The sequence below is a fragment of the Mesoplodon bidens genome, assembly GCF_964165515.1.
Source record: "Mesoplodon bidens genome assembly, chromosome: 3".
In the NCBI taxonomy this organism is placed as follows: domain Eukaryota; kingdom Metazoa; phylum Chordata; class Mammalia; order Artiodactyla; family Ziphiidae; genus Mesoplodon; species Mesoplodon bidens.
In genome coordinates this window covers 117,555,297-117,579,612 of record NC_138178.1, presented here as the reverse complement: position 1 = coordinate 117,579,612, position 24,316 = coordinate 117,555,297, and the positions used below count along the sequence as shown (strand labels likewise).

At 39.1% G+C, this 24,316-nt stretch overlaps 1 protein-coding gene across 1 annotated transcript in view; it reads right to left on the bottom strand.

Annotated features, from left to right (window-relative positions):
• LOC308614072 (uncharacterized protein) overlaps nucleotides 1-24,316 on the bottom strand; it is a gene marked incomplete at its 3' end in the record, with an annotated part of 185,838 nt that overhangs the window by 32,556 nt on the left and 128,966 nt on the right. The window contains exons 7-8 of the mRNA XM_081228281.1: nucleotides 22,530-22,671; nucleotides 5-109 (exon numbers count right to left, since the gene is read on the bottom strand). Of these exons, the coding sequence (XP_081084407.1) occupies nucleotides 5-109; nucleotides 22,530-22,671 (247 nt within the window). The remainder of the gene's footprint in view (nucleotides 1-4; nucleotides 110-22,529; nucleotides 22,672-24,316) is intronic.

The window sequence follows — 24,316 nt, the reverse complement described above, 5'->3', positions numbered from 1 at the left end:
TTACCTCATATTTTGGATATATGGTTTCCTTTATGACAGATACTGGAACAGAGAATTTGGGTGAAGTTAGATTCCAGAAGAACTTGGTAAATCCTGGATAAGCAGACACCTTTGAAAATAACATAAAAGGCTATTAGAAACTAACAAATGGTCCGTAGGGTAAATATCCAAGCTCCTATCAAAATTAGTTCTAGCTGCTGAGAAAATGAGGTGATTGGTTCCACAGGGTCTGCAAATCATACCCATCAGATTAGCAAAAATATAGTCAGGAATTTCAAGTGATGCCAAGGATGTGGGAAATGAGTAGAACCACACTAGAGGCAAACTGGCCATTTTCTAGTAAAATAGAAAATGTACATGCCACATAATCCAATAATTTCACTTCCAGCTATATATTCTATTTTTTTTTTTTTTTTTTTTTTTTTTTTTTCTTTTTGCGGTATGCGGGCCTCTCACTGTTGTGGCCTCTCCCGTTGCGGAGCACAGGCTCCGGACGCGCAGGCCCAGCGGCCATGGCTCACGGGCCCAGCCGCTCCGCGGCATATGGGATCCTCCCAGACCGGGGCACGAACCCGTATCCCCTGCATCGGCAGGCGGACTCTCAACCACTGCGCCACCAGGGAGGCCCTCCAGCTATATATTCTAAGGAAATTCTTCCATGTATTCATGAAGAGATATGTACAAGGATGTTGATACAGTATACGAAATAGCAAAAAACAAAGTCCAATTTAAATGTCAATTAATAGAGAAACAGATGAATAAAATGTGGTGTATTCATATAACTAAACACTGTAAAGCCATTCCAGCACAAAAATTACAAACCATAGATGGATCTTAGAAGCATAGTATTAACAGTAAAATAAGTAACTTTTAGAAAGATACATACGAAATCGTGTCATTTATATATATGTACCTAGAACACACAGAACTATAGTATTTATTGTTTAGGGTCATAAGTACATCTAATAAAGAATAAAATCATGGACTGGAAAAAAAACATAATTGTAACAATAGCTGTCCCTGCATAAAAAGGAAGAGAAATGGAATTTGGAAGAAGTACAAGAGGACTTAATTTGTTTTTAAAATGTCTTTAAAAAAATCTAGAACAAGTATAACAAAATATTACTTACAAATTTTTGATAATATGTACCCATGTGCTTGTTAGTTTGGTTTCTGTATTTATTTGTTTCTTTAAACGTTTTCAAATAAAATTTAATCAGGCATAGAGGAATTTTTAGGGAGGTGAAACTATCTGGCATGATACTAGAATTGTGGCTAAATGGCATTCATTTCTCAAAGTCATCGAACTTTACAGCACAAAGAGTGACACAATGTATGCAAATTTTAAAAAAATCATTTAGGAGGTCAAGAGGAATCCCACGATAGTAACCTTGGAAATGAGTAGGGTATATAAGACTAAAGGCAAAAGAAACTGTATATAGAACTACATTTTAGTTGATAAAGTTGTTTCCCACAGGAATATGGGTTAATAATTCTGATACTTCTATACTGGAATTGAAAAATTAAGTAAATGGATGGAGGATGGTGGGAGCCAGTTTGTCACTCACTATAGGGAGTTTAAAGATAAGCAAGGGACTTCTGGGGAAGATGGCAGAAGAGTAAGACACGGAGATCACCTTCCTCCCCACAGATACACCAGAAATACAGCTACACGTGGAACAACTCCTACAGAACACCTACTGTACGCTGGCATTAGACCTCAGACCTCCCAAAAGGCAAGAAATTCCCCACGTACCTGGGTAGGGCAAAGCGGAGAGATTCCCGCACAAATGATCAGTGCCAACTGGCACTCACCAGCCTGAGAGGCTTGTCTGCTCGCCCGCCGGGGCGGGCGGTGCTGGGAGCTGAGGCTCAGGCTTCAGTCGGAGCGCACAGAGAGGACTGGGGTTGGCGGCGTGAACACAGCCTGAAAGGGCTAATGTGCCACAGCTAGCTGGGAGGGAGTCCGGGAAAAAGTTTGGACCTGCCGAAGAGGCAAGAGACTTTTTCTTCCCTCTTTGTTTCCTGGTGCACGAGGAGAGGGGATTAAGAGTGCTGCTTGGAGGAGCTCCAGAGACAGGGGCGAGCCGCGGCTGAAAGCGCAGACCCCAGAGACGGGCGTGGGACGCTGGGGCTGCTGCCACCACCAAGAGGCCTGTGTGCGAGCGCACGTCACTGTCCACGCCCCCTTTCCGGGGAACCTGTGCAGCCCGTCACTGCCGGGATCCCGGGATCCAGGGACGGCTTCCCTGGGAGAACGCACGGCGCGCCTCAGGCTGGTGCAACGTCACGCCGGCCTCTGCCGCTGCAGGCTCCACCCGCACTCCGTGCCCCTCCCTGCCCCCCGGCCTCAGTGAGCCACAGTCCCCGAAGCGGCTGCTCCTTTAACCCTGTCCTGTCTGAGAGAAGAACAGACGCCTTCCGGCGACCTACACGCAGAGGTGGGGCCAAATCCAAAGCTGAGACCCGGGAGCTGTGAGAACAAAGAAGAGAAAGGGAAATCTCTCCCAGCAGCCTCAGAAGCAGCGGATTAAAGCTCCGCAATCAACTTGATGTACCCTGCATCTGTGGAATACATGAATAGACAACGAATCATCCCAAATTGAGGAGCCAGGAGTTAGTGCTGTGCCTCTGAGGTGGGAGAGCCAACTTCAGGACACTGGTCCACAAAAGACCTCTCAGCTCCACATAATATCAAATGGCGAAAATCTTCCAGACATCTCCATCTCAACACCACCACCCAGCTTCACTCAACGAACAGCAAGATACAGTGCTGGACACCCTATGCCAAACAACTAGCAAGACAGGAACACAATGCCACCCATTAGCAGAGAGGCTGCCTAAAATCATAAAAAGTCCACAGACACCCCAAAACACACCACGAGACATGGACCTGTCCACCAGAAAGACAAGATCCAGCCTCATCCACCAGAACACAGGCACGTGTCCCCTCCACCAGGAAGCCTACACAACCCACTAAACCAACCTTAGCCACGGGGGACAGACACCAAAAACAACGGGAACTACGAACCTGCAGCCTGCAAAAAGGAGACCCCAAACACAGTAAGATAAGCAAAATGAGAAGACAGAAAAACACACAGCAGGAGAAGGAGCAAGATAAAAACCCACCAGACCTAACAAATGAAGAGGAAATAGGCAGTCTACCTGAAAAATAATTCAGAATAATGATAGTAAAGATGATCCAAGATTCTATTTCCAAGATCCAAAATCTTGGAAATAGAATAGACAAAATGCAAGAAACAGTTAACAAGGACCTAGAAGAACTAAAGATGAATCAAGCATCAATTAAAACACAATAAATGAAATGAAAAATCCTCTAGATGGGATCAATAGCAGAATAACTGAGGCAGAAGAACGGATAAGTGACGTGGAAGATAAAATAGTGGAAATAACTGATGCAGAGCAAAATAAAGAAAAAAGAATGAAAAGAACAGAGGACAGTCTCAGAGACCTCTGGGACAACATTAAACGCACCAACATTCAAATTATAGGGGTTCCAGAAGAAGAAGAGAAAAACAAAGGGACTGAGAAAATATTTGAAGAGATTATAGTTGAAAACTTCCCTAATGTAGGAAAGGAAATAGTTAATCAAGTCCAGGAGGCACAGAGAGTCCCATACAGAATAAATCCAAGGAGAAATACGCCAAGACACATATTAATCAAACTGTCAAAAATTAAACACAAAGAAATCATATTAAAAGCAGCAAGGGAAAAACAACAAATAACACACAAGGGAATCCCCATCAGGTTAACAGCTGATCTCTCAGCAGAAACTCTACAAGCCAGAGGGGGGTGGCAGGACATAATTAAAGTGATGAAGGAGAAAAACCTGCAACCAAGATTACTCTACCCAGCAAGGATCTCATTCAGATTTGATGGAGAAATTAAAACATTTACAGACAAGCAAAAGCTGAGAGAGTTCAGCACCACCAAACCAGCTTTACAACAAATGCTAAAGGAACATCTCTAGGCAAGAAACACAACAGAAGGAAAAGACCTACAATAACGCACCAAATACAAATAAGGAAATGGGAATAGGAACATACATATCAATAATTACCTTAAATGTAAATGGACTAAATGCTCCCACCAAAAGACACAGAATGACTGAATGGATACAAAAACAAGACCCATATATATGCTGTCTACAAGAGACCCACTTCAGACCTAGAGACACATACAGATTGAAAGTAAGGGGATGGAAAAAGATATTCCACACAAATGGAAACCAAAAGAAAGCTGGAGTAGCAATTCTTATATCAGACAAAATAGACTTTAAAATAAAGACTATTAGAAGACACAAAGAAGGACACTACATAATGATCAAGGGATCGATCCAAGAAGAAGATATAATAACAATTGTAAATATTTATGCACCCAACATAGGAGCACCTCAATACATAAGACAAATACTAACAGCTATTAAAGGGGAAATCGACAGTAACACATTCATAGGAGGGGACTTTAACACCCCACTTTCACCAATGGACAGATCATCCAAAATGAAAATAAATAAGGAAACACAAGCTTTAAATGATACATTAAAAAAGATGGACTTAATTGATATTTATAGGACATTCCATCCAAAAACAACAGAATACACATTTTTCTCAAGTGCTCATGGAACATTCTCCAGGATAGATCATATCTTGAGTCACAAATCAAGCCTTGGTAAATTTAAGAAAATTGAAATTGTATCAAGTATCTTTTCCGACCACAATGCTATGAGACTAGACATCAATTACAGGAAAAGATCTGTAAAAAATACAAACACATGGAGGCTAAACAATAAACTACTCAATAACGAAGTGATCACTGAAGAAATCAATGAGGAAATAAAAAAATACCTAGAAACAAATGACAATGGAGACACGACGACCCAAAACCTATGGGACGCAGCAAAAGCAGTTCTAAGGGGGAAGTTTATAGCAATACAATCCCACCTTAAGAAACAGGAAACATCTCGAGTAAACAACCTGACTCTGCACCTAAAGCAATTAGAGAAAGAAGAACAAAAAAACCCCAAAGTTAGCAGAAGGAAAGAAATCATAAAGATCAGATCAGAAATAAAGGAAAAAGAAATGAAGGAAACGATAGCAAAGATCAATAAAACTAAAAGCTGGTTCTTTGAGAAGATAAACAAAATTGATAAACCATTAGCCAGACTCATCAAGAAAAAAAGGGAGAAGACTCAAATCAATAGAATTAGAGGGCTTCCCTGGTGGCGCAGTGGTTGAGAGTCTGCCTGCCGATGCAGGGGACATGGGTTCGTGCCCCGGTCCGGGAAGATCCCACATGCCGCGGAGCAGCTGGGCCCGTGAGCCATGGCCGCTGAGCCTGCGCGTCCGGAGCCTGTGCTCCGCAACGGGAGAGGCCACAACAGTGAGAGGCCCGCATACCGCAAAAACAAAAACAAACAAAAAAAAAATTAGAATTAGAAATGAAAAAGGAGAGGTAACAACTGACACTGCAGAAATACAAAAGATCATGAGAGATTACTACAAGAAACTCTACGCCAATAAAATGGACAACCTGGAAGAAATGGACAAATTCTTAGTAATGCACAACCTGCCAAGACTGAATCAGGAAGAAATAGAAAATATGAATAGACCAATCACAAGCACTGAAATTGAAACTGTCATTCAAAATCTTCCAACAAACAAAAGCCCAGGACCAGATGGCTTCACAGGCGAATTCTATCAAACATTTAGAGAAGAGCTAACACCTATCCTTCTCAAACTCTTCCAAAATATAGCAGAGGGAGGAGCACTCCCAAACTCATTCCACGAGGCCACCATCACCTTGATACCAAAACCAGACAAGGATGTCACAAAGAAAGAAAACTACAGGCCAATATCACTGATGAACATAGATGCAAAAATCCTCAACAAAATACTAGCAAACAGAATCCAATAGCACATTAAAAGGATCATACACCATGATCAAGTGGGTTTTATCCCAGGAATGCAAGGATTCTTCAATATATGCAAATCAATCAATGTGATACACCATATAAACAAATTGAAGGAGAAAAACGATATGATCATCTCAATAGATGCAGAGAAAGCTTTCGACAAAATTCAACACCCATTTATGATAAAAACCCTGCAGGAAGTAGGCATAGAGGGAACTTTCCTCAACATAATAAAGGCCATATATGACAAACCCACAGCCAACATCATCCTCAATGGTGAAAAACTGAAACCACTTCCACTAAGATCAGGAACAAGACAAGACTGCCGACTCTCACCACTCTTATTCAACTTAGTTTTGGAAGTTTTAGCCACAGCAATCAGAGAAGAAAAGGAAATAAAAGGAATCCAAATTGGAAAAGAAGAAGTAAAGCTGTCACTGTTTGCAGATGACATGATACTATACATAGAGAATCCTAAAGATGCTACCAGAAAACTACTAGAGCTAATCAATGAATTTGGTAAAGTAGCAGGATACAAAATTAATGCACAGAAATCTCTGGCATTCCTGTACACTAATGATGAAAAATCTGAAAATGAAATCAAGAAAACACTCCCATTTACCATCGCAACAAAAAGAATAAAATATCTAGGAATAAACCTACCTAAGGAGACAAAAGACCTGTATGCAGAAAATTATAAGACCCTGATGAAAGAAATTAAAGATGATACAAATAGGTGGAGAGATATACCATGTTCCTGGATTGGAAGAATCAATAATGTGAAAATGACTCTACTACCGAAAGCAATCTACAGATTCAATGCAATCCCTATCAAACTACCACTGGCATTTTTCACAGAACTAGAACAAAAAATTTCAAAATTTGTTTGGAAAAACAAAAGACCCTGAATCGCAAAAGCAATCTTGAGAATGAAAAACGGAGCTGGAGGAATTAGGCTCCCTGACTTCAGATTAAACTACAAAGCTACAGTAATCAAGACAGTGTGGTACTGGCACAAAAACAGAAAGATAGATCAATGGAACAGGATAGAAAGCCCAGAGAGAAACCCACGCACATATGGTCAACTTATCTTTGATAAAGGAGGCAGGAATGTACAGTGGAGAAAGGACAGCCTCTTCAGTAAGTGGTGCTGGGAAAACTGGATAGGGACATGTAAAAGTATGAGATTAGATCATTCCCTAACACCATACACAAAAATAAGCTCAAAATGGATTAAAGACCTAAATGTAAGGCCAGACACTATCAAACTCTTAGAGGAAAGCATACGCAGAACACACTATGACATAAATCACAGCAAGATCCTTTTGGACCCACCTCCTAGAGAAATGGAAATAAAAACAAAGATAAACAAATGGGACCTAATGAAACTTCAAAGCTTTTGCACAGCAAAGGAAACCATAAACAAGACCAAAAGACAACCCTCAGAATGGGAGAAAATATTTGCAAATGAAGCAACTGACAAAGGATTAATCTCCAAAATTTATAAGCAGCTCATGGAGCTCAATAGCAAAAAAACAAACAACCCAATCCAAAAATGGGCAGAAGACTTAAATAGGCATTTCTCCAAAGAAGATATACAGACTGCCAACAAACACATGAAAGAATGCTCAACATCATTAATCATTAGAGAAATGCAAATCAAAACTACAATGAGATATCATCTCACACCAGTCAGAATGGCCATCATCAAGAAATCTAGAAACAATAAATGCTGGAGAGGGTGTGGAGAAAAGGGAACACTCTTGCACTGCTGGTGGGAATGTGAATTGGTACAGCCACTGTGGAGAACACTATGGAGGTTCCTTAAAAAACTACAAATAGAACTACCATATGACCCAGCAATCCCACTACTAGGCATATACCCTGAGAAAACCATAATTCAAAAAGAGACGTGTATCAAAATGTTCATTGCAGCTCTATCCACAATAGCCCGGAGATGGAAACAACCTAAGTGTCCATCATTGGATGAATGGATAAAGAAGATGTGGCACATATATACAATGGAATATTACTCAGTCATAAAAAGAAACGAAACTGAGCTATTTGTAATGAGGTGGATAGACCTAGAGTCTGTCATACAGAGTGAAGTAACTCAGAAAGAGAAAGACAAATTCCGTATGCTAACACATATATATGGAATTTAAGAAAAAAAATGTCATGAAGAACCTAGGGGTAAAACAGGAATAAAGACACAGACCTACTTGAGAATGGACTTGAGGATATAGGGAGGGGGAAGGGTAAGCTGTGACAAAGCGAAAGAGAGGCATGGACATAATATACAGTACCAAACGTAAGGTAGATAGATAGTGCAAAGCAGCCGCATAGCACAGGGAGATCAGCTCGATGCTTTGTGACCGTCTGGAGGGGTGGGATAGGGAGGGTGCTAGGGAGGGAGACGCAAGAGGGAAGGGATGGGGGAACAGATGTATATGTATGACTGATTCACTTTGTTATAAAGCAGAAACTAATAAAAAAAAGATAAGCAAGGGAGGAGGTTAGAATGATACATGTGGTCATGAATTAGAGTTTTAGACATCAGTATGAACTCATGCTTAGCTTAAGTCAGACAAAGATGGTTACACATACGATGATCCAAATCCTGCAGGATGCGGCAAAAGCAGTTCTAAGAGGGAAGTTTATAGCTATACAATCCTACCTCAAGAAACAAGAAAAATCTCAAATATACAATCTAACCTTACACCTAAAGGAACTAGAGAAAGAAGAACAAACAAAACCCAAAGTTAGCAGAAGGAAAGAAATCATGAAGATCAGAGCAGAAATAAATGAAATAGAAACAAAGAAAACAATAGCAAAGATCAATAAAACTAAAAGCTGGTTCTCTGAGAAGATAAACAAAATTGATAAACTATTAGCCAGACTCATCAAGAAAAAGAGGGGGCTTACCTGGTGGCGCAGTGGTTGAGAATCTGCCTGCAAATGCAGGGGACACAGGTTTGAACCCTGGTCTGGGAAGATCCCACATGCCATGGAGTAACTAGGCCCATGAGCCGCAACTACTAAGCCTGCACATCTGGAACTTGTGCTCTGCAACAAGAGAGGCCGCGACAGTGAGAGGCCCGCGCACCGCGATGAAGAGTGGCCCCCGCTCGCCGCAACTAGAGAAAGCCCTCGCACAGAAGTGAAGACCCAACACAGCCAAAAATAAATAAATTAATTGAATTAAATTAAAATTTAAAAAATTTTTTAAAAATTAAAAAGAAAAAGAGGGAGAGGACTCAAAATCAATAAAATTAGAAATGAAAAAGGAGAAGTTACAACAGACACTGCAGAAATACAAAGCATCCTAAGAGACTACTACAAGCAACTCAATGCCAACAAAATGGAAAACCTGGAAGAAATGGACAAATTCTTAGAAAGGTATACCCTTCCAAGGCCGAACCAGGAAGAAATAGAAAATATGAACAGACCAATCACAAGTAATGAAATTCAAACTGTGATAAAAATCTTCCAACAAACAAGAGTCCAAGACCAGATAGCTTCACAGGTGAATTCTATCAAACATTTAGAGAAGAGCTAACACCCATCCTTCTCAAACTCTTCCAAAAAATTTCAGAGGAAGGAACACTCCCAAACTCATTCTATGAGGCCACCATCACCCTGATACCAAAACCAAACAAAGACACTACAAAAAAAGAAAATTACAGACCAATATCACTGATGAACATAGATGCAAAAATCCTCAACAAAATACTAGCAAACAGAATCCAACAACACATTAAAAGGATCATACACCATGATCAAGTGGGGTTTATCCCAGGATGAAAGGATTTTTCAATATATGCAAATCAATCAATGTGATATACCATATTAACAAATTGAAGAATAAAAACCATATGATAATCTCAATAGATGCAGAAAAAGCTTTTGACAAAATTCAACACCCATTTATGATAAAAACTCTCCAGAAAGTGGGCATAGAGGGAACCTACCTCAACATAATAAAGGCTATATATGACAAACCCACAGCAAACATCATACTCAACAGTGAAAAACAGAAAGCATTTCCTCTAAGATCAGAAACAAGACAAGGATGTCCACTCTCAGCACTATTATTCAACATAGTTTTGGAAGTCCTAGCCATGGCAATCAGAGAAGAAAAAGAAATAAAAGGAATACAAACTGGAAAAGAAGAAGTAAAACTGTCACTGTTTGCAGATGACATGATACTATACATAGAGAATCCTAAAAATGCCACCAGAAAACTTCTAGAGGTAATCAATGAATTTGGTAAAGTTTCAGAATACAACATTAAAACATAGAAATCTCTTGCATTCCTATACACTAGTGATGAAAAATCTGAAAGAGAAATTATGGAAACACCCCCATTTACCATTGCAACAGAAAGAATAAAATACCTAGGAATAAATCTACCTAGGGAGACAAAAACCTGTATGCAGAAAACTATAAGACACTGATGAAAGAAATTGAAGATGATACCAACAGATGGAGAGATATACCATGTTCTTGCATTGGAAGAATCAATATTGTGAAAATGACTATACTACCCAAAGCAATCTACAGATTCAATGCAATCCCTATCAAATTACCAATGGCATTTTTTATGGAACTAGAACAAAAAAAATCTTAAAATTTGTATGGAGACACAAAAGACCCCAAATAGCCAAAGCAGTCTTGAGGGAAAAAACGGACCTGGAGGAATCAGACTCCCGGACTTCAGACTATACTACAAAGCTACAGTAATCAAGACAATATGGTACTGGCACAAAAATAGAAACACAGATCAATGGAACAAGATAGAAAGCCCAGAGATAGGGCTTCCCTGGTGGCGCAGTGGTTGAGAGTCCACCTGCTGATGCAGGGGACATGGGTTTGTGCCCCGGTCCGGGAAGATCCCACATGCCGCAGAGCGGCTAGGCCCGTGAGCCATGGCCGCTGAGCCTGCACGTCCAGAGCCTGTGCTCTGCAACGGGAGAGGCCACAACACTGAGAGGCCCGCGTACCACAAAATAAATTAAAAAAAAAAGAAAGCCCAGAGATAAACCCACACACCTATGGTCAACTAATCTATGACAAAGGAGGCAAAGATATAAGATGGAGACAAGACAGTCTCTTCAATAATTGGTGCTGGGAAAACTGGACAGCTACATGTAAAAGACTGAAATTAGAACACTCACTAACACCATACACAAAAATAAACTCAAAATGGATTTGAGACCTAAATGTAAGACCAGAAACTATAAAACTCTTAGAGGAAAACATAGGAAGAACACACTTTGACATAAATCACAGCAAGATCTTTTTTGATGCACCTCCTAGAGTTATGGAAATAAAAACAAAAATAAATGGGACCTAATGAAACTTAAAAGTTTTTGCACAGCAAAGGAAAACATAAACAAGATGAAAAGACAACCCTCAGAATGGGAGAAAATATTTGCAAACAAATCAATGGAAAAAGGATTAATCTCCAAAATATACAAACAGCTCATGAAGCTCAATATTAAAGAAACAAACAACCCAATCCAAAAATGGGCAGAAAACCTAAATAGACATTTCTGCAAAGAAGACATACAGATGGCCAAGAAGCACATGAAAAGCTGCTCAACATCACTAATTATTAGAGAAATGCAAATCAAAACTACAATGAGGTATCACCTCACATCAGTTAGAATGGGCATCATCAGAAAATCTACAAACAACAAATGCTGGAGAGGGTGTGGAGAAAAGGGAACACTCTTGCACTGTTGGTGGGAATGTAAATTGATACAGCCACTATGGAGAATAGTATGGAGGTTCCTTAAAAAGCTAAAAATAGAATTACCATATGATCCAGCAATCCCACTACTGGGCATATACCCAGAGAAAACCATAATTCAAAAAGACACATGCACCCCAATGTTCATTGCAGCACTATTTATAATAGCCAGGTCATGGAAGCAACCTAAATGCCCATCGACAGACGAATGGATAAAGAAGTTGTGGTACATATATACAATGGAATATTACTTGGCCATTAAAAAGGAACGAAATTGAGTCATTTGTTGAGACATGGATGGATCTAGAGACTGTCATACAGAGTGAAGTAAGTCAGAAAGAGAAAAAGAAATATCATATATTAATGCATGTATGTGGAACCTAGAAAAATGGTACAGATGAACTGGTTTGTAGGGCAGAAGTTGATACACAGATGTAGAGAACAAATGTGTGGACACCAAGGGGGGAAAGTGGTGAGGGGGTGGGGATGGTGGTGTGCTGAATTGGGCGATTGGGATTGACATGTATACACTGATGTGTATAAAACTGATGAATAATAAGAACCTGCTGTATAAAAAAATATATAAAATAAAATTCAAAAATTAAAAAAAAGATGGTAACATATAGAAATATTATGTATATTTATTATATTTATTACGTGTATTATAATACGTGTATTTACAGGAAGGAGTTAGTATACAGACATATATTTGTGTGAGGTGAGAAGGCCTAGAAGCAACAAAGCCCCAGCAGTAACAAGCACATCCAATACTGTGATCTTAGTTTCTAATTACATTCTCCAATAAAGAGAACTGAGGCTCCCTGTAGAAATGGCTGACTCTATGGACTGGGGCAGGAAATATGCAAAATGAACTTGGAGCATCTGTACTACTAGTAATTAAGTGTTAAAAAAAATCCCACAGTGATGGGGTCTGTCAAAGGGACATAGGAGACAACTGAAGGAGCTCTCAATGACCAAAGCTCAAACAATTTTAGCAAAATAATAATAATAATAATAAAGTAGTATTGTAATATAACTCAAAGTATAGCATAAACATCCATGGGTCATACTGATATAAGTAAATGATTGAATAAATAAATAAATGGGAAGAATAGACAAACATCCTGTCCAGATGAATTCAAGTTAATCTTTGTAGATACTCTGCTCTGAAGGAGGTGGAGCATAGCTCCACATTCCTTAAGTGTGGGCTGCACACAGTGACTTCTTTCCAGAGTACAGAACAGAAAGGAGGCAAAAAGAGAAACTTGACAATGAAGAAAACCTGGCAGACACTACCTCAGCCAGGTGATTAAAGTTAACATCAACAATGATAAGTCATATTGATAATATGTACTCTCAATACGATATGATGAAAATGGCACCTTACCTCAGTGGTCTTCCTTCCAAAATCACATAACACAATCAAATCAAAAACACATCAGTCAATCCCGATTAGGGACAGTCTACAAAATACCTGACCAGTACTCTCCCAAACTGTCAAGGTCAACAAAAACAAGGAAAGTCTCAGAAACTGTCACAGCCAAGAGAAGCCTAAGGAGACATAACAACTAAATGTAATGTGGTATCCTGGAGGGAATCCTGGAACAGAAAATGGACATTACATTAAGACTTAGGAAATCTGAATGCAGTATGGACCTTAGTTAATAATAACATATAAATATCAGTTCACTGATTTTAACAAATCTACCATACTGCTCTAAGATGTATTGGTAGTTTCGTAGGGTTACTGTAGCAAATACAGTTCGGTGGCTTAAAACAACAGAAATTTATTCTCTCAGAGTTCTGGAAACAAGAAGTCCATCAAGGTGTCAAGAGGGCTATGCTCCCTCTGAATGCTATAGAGAATTCTTCTGTGCCTCTTCCTAGCTTCTAGTGGCTGCCAGCAACCCTTGGCATTCCTCAGCTTGCAGCGGCATCATTCCAATTTGCTTCCATCAGCTCAAGGCATTCTTCCCTGTGTGTCTGTGTGTTCACAGAGCATTCTCTTCTTATAAGGACACCAGTCATACTGGATTTAGGGCTTACCCTTGGGTTTAGTGCTAACCCTAAATCCAAGGTGATCTCATTCCAAGATTCTTAATTACATCTGCAAAGACCCTATTTCCAAATAAGGTCACATTCACAGGTACCATGGGTTAGGACTTGGATATATCTTTTGGGGGCCACTATTAACCCACCATTATCATGTTAATAATAGGGGAAACAGAGTGTGGGAAATCTCCACACTGTCTTTGTAATTTTTCTGGAAATCTAAGACTATTCTAAAAAATAAAGTTTGCTATCAATAAAATAATAATAATAAAACAAACAGTAAAAGAAAAAGAATTTTAAAAAATAGCTGGAAGTGAAAAACTTAATCAGGCATTCATGACAAGATTTGAAGAAAATGTGGCAAGATTTTTAAAAATAATAGCTATTTGAATCCATGGTATTATTGGTAATTATGTTTTCCTTAACTTTCATTGACTTTGAATAATATTTAATTGGACCAAGCACTTTCCCCAACAAGATTTGTCTTTCACCAGAAAAAAATGAGTGCAAATGATTTTAAAGCATCAACTTACAAGCATTACTCTAGCATTAACTATGAACCCTTAAGAGTAACCATCTCCTGGAGCATGGTTGCTATACAGACTTCTGACAGTAATATCCAAAGACCCAAACACAGTAAATAAAGATTCACAATTATAAGGTGATACTGAGTCTTCAGCACTTTTATTTCTAGTCAACTATTCTTTGATCACATTTCCTCTCTACCAACAGAGTATTTATTTAGAGAAATGTAGATTTTGCAGTTGCCACGTTAATTTGTCCACCACAGAAATTCAAAATTGTTTCCATCTCACTCATCCTCTATTTGGTGGGCACACTGCATCACTTTATGCTGTATAGACCTAGAGTCAGGAATTCCTTGACAAAAGATGAATAAACTCTTCCAAAATCAGCTGACAATTCTTTTTCCAAAGATCACCTAGAAATTAAGATTTCAGATATTCAAATGATATGTCACATACAATATGGTAAATCTTCCCTTGTAGTAGGTAGACTTTCAGCAGCTTAAGCATCCAGAATAAAATTATTCCCCTAAAAGAAAGCAGTATATAAGCCTCTAAGTGGGAAGAGAGGAAAATCTATCACTAAACAGCACAATTTTGCTCTCAAGGAAAAACACAGATGCATTTTCAGGAGAGAATGTGTCAAATTAAACTAGCAAAGAAACACTCATCATGGTAAACTGGTTTCCCCAGCAATGCTCAGAACTTTCTCAGAGGAAATCAGGAAAATGGTTAAAAACAGCTGGGTTGGTGGCTGCTCGAACTTAACAGGAGGGTAAAGATTGCACGGCAAACTGAATTACTAACTATAAAGCAAGCTAGGTTAATTTAGTAAAACAGCACCTGCACAGCCCCTAAGGTTACTACATATATTACAACCCAATACAATAACTCACGTTCATACTGAAGACTCAATGTCAGAATATTATATTCACTAAGGGAGAGAGACATGCAATTAGCTTCAGGGGTAAGTTGAGCTTCATATAAATGAAATATAAGGATGAACAACAGTTTCTAAAATGTGGTCTGAGCTCTGGAGAGCCTCAAGACATTTCAGGGGTCTTTTCAAGACCTTTCCACACTAAAAATACAAAGAGGTCATTTGCCTTTTTCACTGTGTTGAAATTTGCACTTTGTGTAAAAAAAAAAACAAAAAAAACAGAGAGTAAAACTGGTGGACCTTAGTGTGAATTAAGGCAGCAGGATCTTAAAAATACCCCCACAAAGCAGCAAAAAAATGTTTATTTTATTAAATCTCAACTTTTACGTGAATATCTTTTTTTTTTTTTTTCTTTTTGCGGTATGCGGGCCTCTCACTGTTGTGGCCCCTCCCGTTGCGGAGCACAGGCTCCGGACGCGCAGGCCCAGAGGCCATGGCTCACGGGCCCAGCCGCTCCGCGGCATATGGGATCCTCCCAGACCGGGGCACGAACCCGTATCCCCTGCATCGGCAGGCGGACTCTCAACCACTGCGCCACCAGGGAGGCCCGTGAATATCTTTTTAATATTCAGTGTAACAAAATGATAAGTACACATGAAGTGCTTCTGTGGCCATAGTGCAGTAGGATGGTGGTTTTGAGGAAAAACGTGTGCTATTGTTTGAGTTCTGAACTGAACTAGCCACCATTTTTACTTGAGAGGACAAATATTAAACTACCTTTATTCAGACTTCTGTTTGTGGTAAGCATTTTCTTGAAAATGAGAAAATCAGTCATTTCAATAAAATAATTGAGAGTATTTGTGTCAAGAGAAAAAATTTAAGCTTTTAGCAAAAATTAGAATTTTGGAAAAATTGTGTCCCTCACCATGAGCTTGCCAGGTTCCCAGTGCTAAAAGACTTTTCTGATAATATTAAAATTGAGATATTTTGACATTATATATTAGTGAAATGTGTCAACATTTGAAGATCTACATAACTTGATGAATAGTATTTTCTAAATGACCAATGCAAAATGTTACAAAATCATGCATGGGTAAAAGAGCCATTCAAAGTACAAAATGAGGCAATAGATTTTCATGTAATAAGGTATAAAAAAGTCATTGACATGGTTTCAGATTCAATTGCAAGAAACTTTTTTTGTGTGTGTGGTACACGGGCCTCTCACTGTTGTGGCCTTTCCCGTTGCAGAGCACAGGCTCCGGATACGCAGGCTCAGTGGCCATGGCTCATGGGCCCAGCCGCTCCACGGCATGTGGGATCCTCCCAGACTGGGGCACGAACCCATGTCCTCTGCATCAGCAGGCGGACTCTCAACCACCGCGCCACCAGGGAAGCCCTGCAACAAACTTTTTTACCTATACAAATTATCATTTAATACATTTTCTTTTCAGCTAAGTTTAATTTTTCTTTTTTCTTTTTTCTTTTTTTTGGTACTGGTCCAACAACCACAATTCTTGTATTAAACTTTTAATTTTGAGATAATTATAGATTCACAGACAGTTTTAAAAAATAATACAGAGAGACCCTATCTATCCTTTACTCAGTTTACCTCAAAGGTAACATCTTGCAAAACTGTAGTACAGAATAACAAAATATTGACATTCATATAGTTAAGATGCAGAACATTTCCATCACCGTAAGTGATCCCTCGTATTGTCCTATACAGACACACTCCACCCATTCCCAGCCACCCTCATTCTGAAACCCTGAAAACCACTAATCTGTTCTCCATCTCTGTAATTTTGTCATTTCATGAATGTTATATAATAAAATCAGCCAGTGTGTAGTGTTTTGGAATTGGTTTTTACCAGCATAATTCTCTGAAGACTTATCCTTATAGAGTTTATGTATTCATTCTGCAACATGATTAATAGTAGTTGCATGTTTATTTTGGTTTTTTAACTGCCAAACTATTTTTCAGGGTTCTGAGAAAGGAGTTTTGTTAATTAAGCATTCACTTTCCTTAACATTATAGAGCTATTCAAAGTATTTATTTCATATTGAGTGAGTTGTGGTAGTTTGTGTTTTTTGAGGAACTGCTCTGTTTTGTCTAAGTTGTCAAATTTATGTGTGTAGAGTTGTTTATAGTATTCCCTTATTATTATTTTGATGTCTGCAGGGCCTGTAGTGATATCTCCTGTTTCACTTCTCATATTGGTAATTTGTGTATTTTCTGGTTTTTCCATGTCAGTCTTGCTAGAGGTCATTTTTTTCTAAGAACTACCTCTTTGCTTCATTGATTTTCTCTATTGTTTTCATGTTTTCAACCTCATTGATAACTGCTCTTCATTATTCCTTCCCACTGCTTGCTTTGGGTTTATTTTGCTCTTCTTTTTCTAGGTTCTTGAGCTGGGAGCTTAAATTATTGATTTGAGGGCTTCCCTGGTGGCGCAGTGGTTGAGAGTCCGCCTGCCGATGGAGGAGACACAGGTTCGTGCCCCGGTCTGGGAAGATCCCACATGCCGCAGAGTGGCTGGGCCTGTGAGCCATGGCCGCTGGGCCTGCACATCTGGAGCCTGTGCTCTGCAATGGGAGAGGCCACAACAGTGTGAGGCCTGCATACCGCAAAAAAAAAAAAAAAAAAAAAAAAAATTATTGATTTGAGACTTTCTCTTTTTTACTATAAGCATTTAGTGCTATAATTTTCCCTCTCGGCACTGCGTTATCTGTGTTCCACAAATTTTGATGTGTTGTATTTTCATTTTAATTCAGTTCAATTGATTTTCAATATATTTTTTAAATCCCTTGAGACTCCCTGGATTAACCCATGGATTACTTATACCTGTATTGTTTAGATTCCAACTGTTTGGAGATTTTTCTGTTACCTTTGTTATTGATCTCTAGTTTGATTTCATTATGGATTTGTTTTATCTTGGTATATGTCCTGCAGGAATGTGAAAAGAATATGTATTCTGCTCTTGTTGGGTGTAGTGTTCTGTACATTTCAATTAGATCCTGTTGGTTGATGGAGTTATTGATTTTTCTATATCCTTGCTGATTTTCTAAGTGTTCTACCAACTATTTAGAGAGGGGTGTTGAAATCTCCAAGTATAATTGTGGAATGGCCTATTTGTCCTTTTAGTTCTACCAGTTTTTGCTTCACATATTTTGCAGCTGTTTTGTGCACACACTCTTTAAGACTACTATATCTTCCTGGTGGATTGACCTTTTTATCATAATGTAATGCCTCTCTCTGTCTCTGATAACTTTCTTTGCTGGGAAGTCTACTTTATCTGATATTAATATAGCCACTCCTGCTTTTCTTTGATCAGTGTTTGCATGACTTATCTTTTTTTACCCTTTTACTTTCAACTTCTGTAAGTCATTATATTTGACATCAGTTTCTTGTGGACACTAAATAGTTGGTCATGTCTTTTAACCTGCTCTGCAAGCCCTATCCCACCCCTCTAGGTGGTCACAAAGCACCGAGTTGATCTCCCTGTGCTATGCTAAGTGCTGAGTTGATCTCCCTGTGCTATCTCCCCATGCTATGATCTCCCTAGCTATCTATTTTACATTTGGTAGTGTATATATGTCAATGCTACTCTCTCACTTCGTCCCAGCTTCCCCTTCCCCCCAACATTGTGTCCTCAAGTCCATTCTATACATCTGCATCTTTGTTCCTGTCCTACCCCTAGGTTCAGTACCATTTTTTTTTAGATTCCATACATATGTATTAGTGTACGGTATTTGTTTTTTTCTTTCTGACTTACTTCACTCTGTATGACAGACTCTAGGTCCATCCACCTCACTACAAATAACTCAATTTCATTTCTCTTTATGGCCTAATAATATTCCATTGTATTTATGTGCCACATCTTCTTTTTCCATTCATCTGTTGGTGGACACTTAGGTTGCTTCCATGTCCTGGATATTGTAACTAGTATTGCAATGAACATTGTGGTACATGTCTCTTTTTGAATTATGGTTTCCTCAGGGTATATGCCCAGTAGTGGAATTGCTGGGTCATATGGTAGTTCTATTTTTAGTTTTTTAAGGAACCTCCATACTGTTCTCCATAGTGGCTGATGTATTTAAGTTAGGGATTTTGTCTGCCATTTCATTTTTGTTTGCTCCTTGTTCTCTCTGGTTTCTTCTGTATCTCTGTTTTCTTTTTCCTGCATGGACACATTTTAGAATTCCACTTTTATTTATCTATGGTATTTTTGAGTATATATCTCTTTGTATAGCTTTTTAGTTTTGCTCTAGGTATTACATTATATACACATAATAAACATAACTTATCAAAGTCTACTGATGTCTCCAATTTACCAGTTCAAGTGGCGTGTAGAAACCTTACCTCCTTTTATGTCTCTTTACTCTTCTCCATTTATAATACAGTTGTCTTAAACATTTCCTGTATATACATTTAACGGTATAATTTTTTTTTCAACTGACAGACATAATTTAGAAAACTCAAAAGGAGAAGGAAACTCTATTGCATTTACCTGTGTTTTTGCTTTACATGTTTTTGTTCCTTTTAGATATTCTGAGATTTTTTCTTTCATCATTTTTTTTTCCTGTTTAGAGAACATCTTCTAGCCTTTCTTGTAGTGTAAGTCTGATGGGTGACAAATTCTCTTAGTTTTCTTTCATCTGAAAATGTCTTGATTCCCTTTCATCCCCGAAGGATATCTTCTCTGGATATAGGACTCAGGGCTTACAGTTCTTTCCTTTCAGCATTTGAAAAATGTTCCACCACTTATTTCTGGCCTCCATGGTTTCTGATGAGAAATCCACTGCCATTAAAATTGTTTTTCTCCTGTAGGTAACATATTACTTCTCTCTTGCTGCTTTCAAGATGTTTTTCTTTGTTATTAGTTTTCATAAGTTTCACTAGTAAGTGACTTGGTACAGATTTCTTTGGATTTTTCTTGCTTGGAGTTTGCTCAGCTTCCTGAATATGTAGGTTTAAGTCTTTTGCTAAATTGGGGAAGTTTCCAGTCATTATTTCTTCCTATACATTTTCAGTCACCCCTCTTCCTTTTCTTCTCCTTCCAGGACTGTGATAACATAAATGTTACATCTTTTGTTTTACTCCCACAAGTCCCTGAAGGTCTGTTAATTTTTTTTTCAGTCTGTTTCTCTTTGTTGCTCAAACTGGATAAATTCTATTGTTTTATCTTCAAGTTCACTTCCTGTTTCATCCATGCTACTTTTGAGCCCACCTGCTGAGCATTTTATTTTAGTTACTATATCTTTTCAATTCTAAAATGTCTTCAATTTCTTTACTATGTATCTTCAATGTCTAAGACTTTCTATTTCCTTTCTGAATCTTTCTATTTTTTTAAAATTTGTTTCAGGTGTGTTCATAATTATCGCTGAAGCATTTTTAGGATGGTAGCTTTAAAATCATTGTCAGATAATTCTAACATTTCTGTTATCTAAGCGATAGCATCTATTGATTATCTTCTTATGTTCAGTTTGAGACTTTCCTGGTTCTTGGTATGATTAGTGATTTTCAGTTGAAATTTGGATATTTGGGGTATTTTGCTCTGAGGCTCTGGATCTTATTTAAACCTTCTGTTTTAGCTGACACTCTGCTAGGTACCACACTCCTCTGGTACCACCACAGTGCGGGGGGAGAGGAGTGGCTCATTACTACTCGGTGGGGATGCAAGTCCAGGATCCCCATGTGGTCTCAACTAACACAGTAAGAGAGGAAACCTCACTACCACTTTATTAAGGTGAAAGTTCCAGTCCCAAACAGCCTTCATTGATACCACCCTGGCAGGGGTATTATAGTGCCTTCTTATACTCCGGGCAAGAGTAAAAGTCTAGTTTTCCTACTAGGCCTTTGCTGGCAGAGGTGAGGAAAGGACCAGGGCCACCATTTTTTCTGTGCTGTCTGGCTAGGGTAGAGTAGTTATTGTTGAAAAGTTTTGTCTTGCTAGGCTGTCCCTTTCCTGGTTCTTTGGTTAGAGGGAGTAGGCTTTTGTTTGGACTTTTTTTTTTTTCTGTCTTTACCTAGTTTTCTTTCTAGGTTACCAATTTTTTCAACTCTAAGTCTAGAATATGTGAAGCAAAAAAGAAAACCCAAGGAACTAACTCGCCACTGTGCCATTTGTTGGATCCCAAAGTTCCTAGTTAGTGCCTTAGTCTCTCCACCTTTTATTTATTTATTTATTTATTTTAAAGAAGATGTTGGGGGTAGGAGTTTATTAATTAATTTATTTATTTTTGCTGTGTTGGGTCTTCGTTTCTGTGCGAGGGCTTTCTCTAGTTGTGGCAAGCGGGGGCCACTCTTCATCACGGTGCACGGACCTCTCCCTGCAACGGCCTCTCTTTTTGCGGAGCACAGGCTCCAGATGCGCAGGCTCAGTAGTCGTGGCTCACGGGCCCAGTTGCTCCGCGGCATGTGGGATTCTCCCAGACCAGGGCTCGAACCCACATCCCCTGCATTAGCAGGCAGACTCTCAACCACTGTGCCACCAGGGAAGCCCCTCTCCACCTTTTAGATCTGTCCTGTTTGTAACACCCAGGTTTTTACCTGTACGTAGCAGGAGGAATAGGAAAAAGTACTTCTACTGCATCATCCCCAGAAGTGGAAGTCTCACAACTAAGTTTCAAGAAACTACCACTTGTAAAGTTTTGGTATATTATTATTATTATTATTATTTTTTTTTTTTTTGCGGTATGCGGGCCTCTCACTGTTGTGGCCCCTCCCGTTGCGGAGCACAGGCTCCGGATGCGCAGGCTCAGCGGCCATGGCTCACGGGCCCAGCCGCTCCGCGGCATATGGGATCCTCCCGGACCGGGGCACGAACCCGCATCCCCTGCATCGGCAGGCGGACTCTCAACCACTGCGCCACCAGGGAGGCCCTTGGTGTATTATTAAAGGAGAATATCCATAATTATGTTAAAAGTCTATTAAAATAATCTCTTCTTTTCCAACTACATATCCTCATGAAGCCAGAATTTTCCTCATATATTTCAACCAAAACAACCTACCACAAAATTGAATGCAGAAGCAAACATAAGAATCCAGCTATCATCTATTAAGCCAGACATTAAAGAGATTTGCAAAAAAAAATACAATCCTAGTTTTACACTACTTTTCTGTTTTAAAAAATATAACTGTTTTTCATAAAAATACATTATGTTAACATATATGACTTTATTACTGTTATTTTTAATTTTAAAAAATAAACATTTAAGAATTTTCCCAGTTTTAATTTCCAGCACTGTAAATGTAATAGATATAACCCACATAAATAATTATTGAAGTCCTCAAAAATTTTTAAGAGTATAAAAAGGGTCCTAAAACCAAAAAGTTTGACAGCTTGTAAGATAGAGAAAACTAATATTAAAGGAAGTTCTTACTTCCTCTCCCGAGAGTTGTAGGTGTGGTTTGTGAGCACTCCGTCCAGTTCCTGGTGCCAATTCAGGTGGTATCCCTGGTCTTGTTGGAAGGACAGCAACATATTCTTGATTGTCACCCATAACAGGAATTCCTTGCAGTATTCTACAGGGTTTTTAATAACAAAAAAAAATTGTTCTTTAAGTCATTGATAAATCAAAGGGTGTTTTCTCTCATTTTATATCTCTACCAAAATAAACACACTGACGTTTGATATCTGTACTAAATAGATACTGTGCAGAAGTCAGATAATCCAAAATGGGAAATAATTCAAGAATAATTTTTGCTTCTGAATGTATTTTAGTAGTAATCTTTTGGTGGTTTTGTTTTATAATATTGGAATAATAAATTCACTCTATGAAAGCCTCATTATAAGAGAGGTAAAAAGTTCTCTGCCTTCTGATCCCTAACCTGCTCCTCACTCCAAGTCACAGGAAATGGTTTCATTTCTTAGACTGAGGCAAAGCAACAGCCTAAGCAGAACTGCCTTCTCACATTAAGGTTTTCCCTTCCTGATTCATATCCTGCTAAGATGAACAGAAAACTGTTATGACATTAGGTCTTTATTTCTAGGCTACAAACTACATATACATAAGAATATACACAGGAGGCTTAAAACGTATCAACAGGGGGCTTCCCTGGTGATGCAGTGGTTGAGAGTCCGCCTGCAGATGCGGGGGACGCGGATTTGTGCCCCGGTCCGGGAAGATCCCACGTGCCACGGAGCGGCAGGGCCCATGAGCCATGGCCGCTGAGCCTGCACGTCCGGAGACTGTGCTCCACAACGAGAGAGGCCACAACAGTGAGAGGCCCGCGTACCGCAAAAAAAAAAAACCCACAACAACCCATCAACAAAAACCTAAATTAAACCAAGAGATGAGATAAATCAAAATCTGAAGGCAAAATGTGTCATTAATGACTGACTTACAGACTCCTTGAAAATACATTAGCTTTTGTATTGCAGCACTTACTGTAAAAGAAATATAAAATGAGTATAAAGTAGACCTACACAGACTATAGCTATATTTCAATTTCGCTTGGAAGTAGAGCCACTGTTCCCTCTAACTTTTTGTTATACCATTATATGAATAGACAATCACTTTATGAGCCACCAAATGTGAAGACGAAGCACACACATATCAAACTGACTACTTAACGATATGCTGAAATCCTTAGATTCCATCAAACCACCTCTTAAAAATCAGGCCCACCCAAAGCTAGGCTGGAGAAGACAGGGCTTTGCCAAAGTAGGTTCACAGGAAAAAGCTTCCTATCTCATCCAGTCAAATATTTGAATTCAAAGAGAAGATAAAGCTCAACTCCTAGCACAGTGGACATAACAGATTGCCATTCGACATCCAGTCCATCCTCCCTCCAATACACTTTCTCCAACTGCTGAGGATGGGGAGGTGAAGACCCTCCTGCAGCCAGTGTCCTAGATGTGTTTTAGGATCTACTAACCACGTGCACTCACATACAATTTGGAAGGAAGAAGGTTCTGATGTTCCTGCTGGCAAGCAGTCATGGTTACATTGAGTTCTTTTGTGGCAGGGTTCCAGTTACTTCTTTTGTGGGTAGCCTTTTTTGCCAGTGAGTATTCAAACAGACACAGCAAGGCTCCAGAGTCAAAAGCTGTAACACTAGAGGCCACACGATCCCTGAATTTCAGCTAAGGTGGTTTGTTGCCAATGTTGGCCTCCAGATTTCCCACCTTCCTGACTATGCCAGAAGGAGCAGCAGCTTTGGCAGC